At 63.0% G+C, this 2,500-nt stretch overlaps 1 protein-coding gene across 1 annotated transcript in view; it reads left to right on the top strand.

The window, feature by feature from the left end:
• Positions 1-2,500, top strand: part of cacna1c (calcium channel, voltage-dependent, L type, alpha 1C subunit) — a gene marked incomplete at its 3' end in the record, with an annotated part of 50,290 nt that overhangs the window by 39,985 nt on the left and 7,805 nt on the right. Inside the window, exons 32-33 of the mRNA XM_056577921.1 lie at positions 168-302; positions 1,809-2,182. Coding sequence (XP_056433896.1) covers positions 168-302; positions 1,809-2,182 — 509 coding nt within the window. The remainder of the gene's footprint in view (positions 1-167; positions 303-1,808; positions 2,183-2,500) is intronic.

Here is a 2,500-nt window from a genome sequence, read left to right on the forward strand (position 1 = left end):
TGTGTCTGCACCATTGCATCATTGTGGGAGTGTGTGCTGCTTGTGGATGAATAACTAACTGCGTCTGTGTATCTGTGTGGGTGTGTGTGTGTGCGTGTGTGTGTGCGTGCGTGTGTGCGTGCGTGCCTGTGTGTGTGTGTGTGTTTGCGTGCGCCCTCCCGTCCCAGGCCGGCCTGCGGACCCTCCACGACATGGGCCCCGAGATCCGGAGGGCCATCTCCGGGGACCTGACGGTGGAGGAGGAGCCCGACAAGGGCCCCAAGGAGCCGGGGTCGGCCGTCTCCGAGGACGACATCTTCAGGGTAAAGGTTGGACACACGCCCCCCCAGACACCTCTCCCCAGAGAGAGAGAGGGAGAGGGAGAGAGAGACCCCCCCCAGACACCTCTCCCCAGAGAGAGAGAGGGAGAGGGAGAGAGAGACCCCCCCCAGACACCTCTCCCCAGAGAGAGAGAGGGAGAGGGAGAGAGAGACCCCCCCCAGACACCTCTCCCCAGAGAGAGAGAGGGAGAGGGAGAGAGAGACCCCCCCCAGACACCTCTCCCCAGAGAGAGAGAGGGAGACCCCCCCCAGACACCTCCCCCCAGAGAGGGAGACCCCCCCCAGACACCTCCCCCCAGAGAGAGACCCCCCCCAGACACCTCTCCCCAGAGAGAGAGAGGGAGAGGGAGAGAGAGACCCCCCCCAGACACCTCTCCCCAGAGAGAGAGACCCCCCCCAGACACCTCCCCAGAGAGGGAGAGAGGGAGAGACCCCCCCCAGACACCTCTCCCCAGAGAGAGAGAGAGAGAGAGAGGGAGAGAGGGAGAGAGAGACCCCCCCCAGACACCTCTCCCCAGAGAGAGAGAGGGAGAGAGAGACCCCCCCAGACACCTCTCCCCAGAGAGAGAGAGAGAGAGAGAGAGACCCCCCCCAGACACCTCTCCCCAGAGAGAGAGAGAGAGGGGGCACCCCCGCCCCAGCTTCAGGCCCTGCCATGGCTTCACGCATGCGACCCACGCCGATGTAGGCGCACACGCTTCATGCTTCTGCCTCCGGACGGAGCCCCCCACCCCCCAACCCCCCACCCCAGCTCTCGCCGTCCCGCTGTGAAGATCTCCGCTGAGCCCCCCCCGGGCTGTCAGGGAGGAACCTAAAGAAAAGAGGAAGGATGCACGACGCAGCGCTAGTATACATGTTGCTCGGACATCACAGCAGTATTTGTGTTCACGGTTCCTCTTGCGGTTGAAAGGGGTTTCTATTGATGTGGGCTTATGAACTGATTTGGTCTAGATTGGCGAGCGTCTCTCATTGGATCGGACCCACCATATGTCCTCATCGCGCATGGCGCTGATCTGTTCATTTGGGTCGTTAACCTTAAGAAAGAGTCCAATGGATGAAGTTTGTCGTCTTTTTCGTATTCCTACGGTGACCGCCGTCTCGTACCCCATGAGCCCTCCGCTGCCTGGCCTCTGCTTCTCACGCCACAGTTCCATCTTGCCTTGTTTGGATCATTTTAATTGCTAATTGTTCCCCCAATTAACATTACTGATCCACCTCCTCTCTTATCACATCCTCCTTCCCCTCCCCCTCCACCCCCTCCTCCTCCTCCTCCTCCCCCTCCACCCCCCTCCACCCCCTCCTCCTCCTCCCCCTCCTCCACCCCCTCCTCCTCCTCCTCCTTCCCCTCCTCCTCCTCCTCCTCCTCCTCCTCCTCCTTCCCCTCCTCCTCCTCCACCTCCTCCTCCTCCCTCCTCCTCCTCCTCCTCCACCTCCTCCTCCCTCCTCCTCCTCCTCCCTCCTCCTCCTCCTCCTCCTCCTCCTCCACAGCGGTCGGGCGGCCTGTTCGGTAACCACGTCAACTACTACGGCCAGAGTGACGGCCGCGCCTCCTTCCCGCCCTCCTTCGCCACCCAGCGGCCGCTGCACATCAGCCAGAAGGGCTCGCCCTGCGAGGCCGAGAGCCCCTCCCACGAGAAGCTCATGGACTCCACCACCTTCACGCCCACCTCCTACTCGTCGTCGGGCTCCAACGCCAACATCAACAACGCCAACAACACGGGCATGGGCGGCGTGGCGGTGGCGGCGGCCGGCCTGGCCGGCCTGGCCGGCCCGTCGGCGGGCGACCCTGACGGGGTGGGCGACGAGCAGCCACTCACCCCCATCCTACTGCCCCGGTCGTCCTGGTGCTTCCCCCCCAAGAGGTGAGCGCGCCGCCCCCCCCCGGGGGGCCGACCGGACCGCGTCTGGGAGGGGGGGTCTGTTGCTAGTTGGGGGGCTACTTGATGCATCGTTGCCGTACTCCTGTAGAGTTAAGGCTCAGTTATGGTTCCACGTCGACGCAACGCGATGGCCACGCAGACGCTTCGACGCCGTCGGGTTTCAGTGAGCGGACCAATCACAACGGATCACGCAAGGAGGGTCCGCAAGGACGCAATGCGTCCGTGAACCCCCTTGCGTTGCGTCGACGTGGAACCATAATCAGGCCTTTTGTTTTTGTTTTGTGGGGATTTCCTTTAATT

The sequence above is a fragment of the Gadus chalcogrammus genome, chromosome 19, assembly GCF_026213295.1.
Source record: "Gadus chalcogrammus isolate NIFS_2021 chromosome 19, NIFS_Gcha_1.0, whole genome shotgun sequence".
NCBI classification, from domain to species: domain Eukaryota; kingdom Metazoa; phylum Chordata; class Actinopteri; order Gadiformes; family Gadidae; genus Gadus; species Gadus chalcogrammus.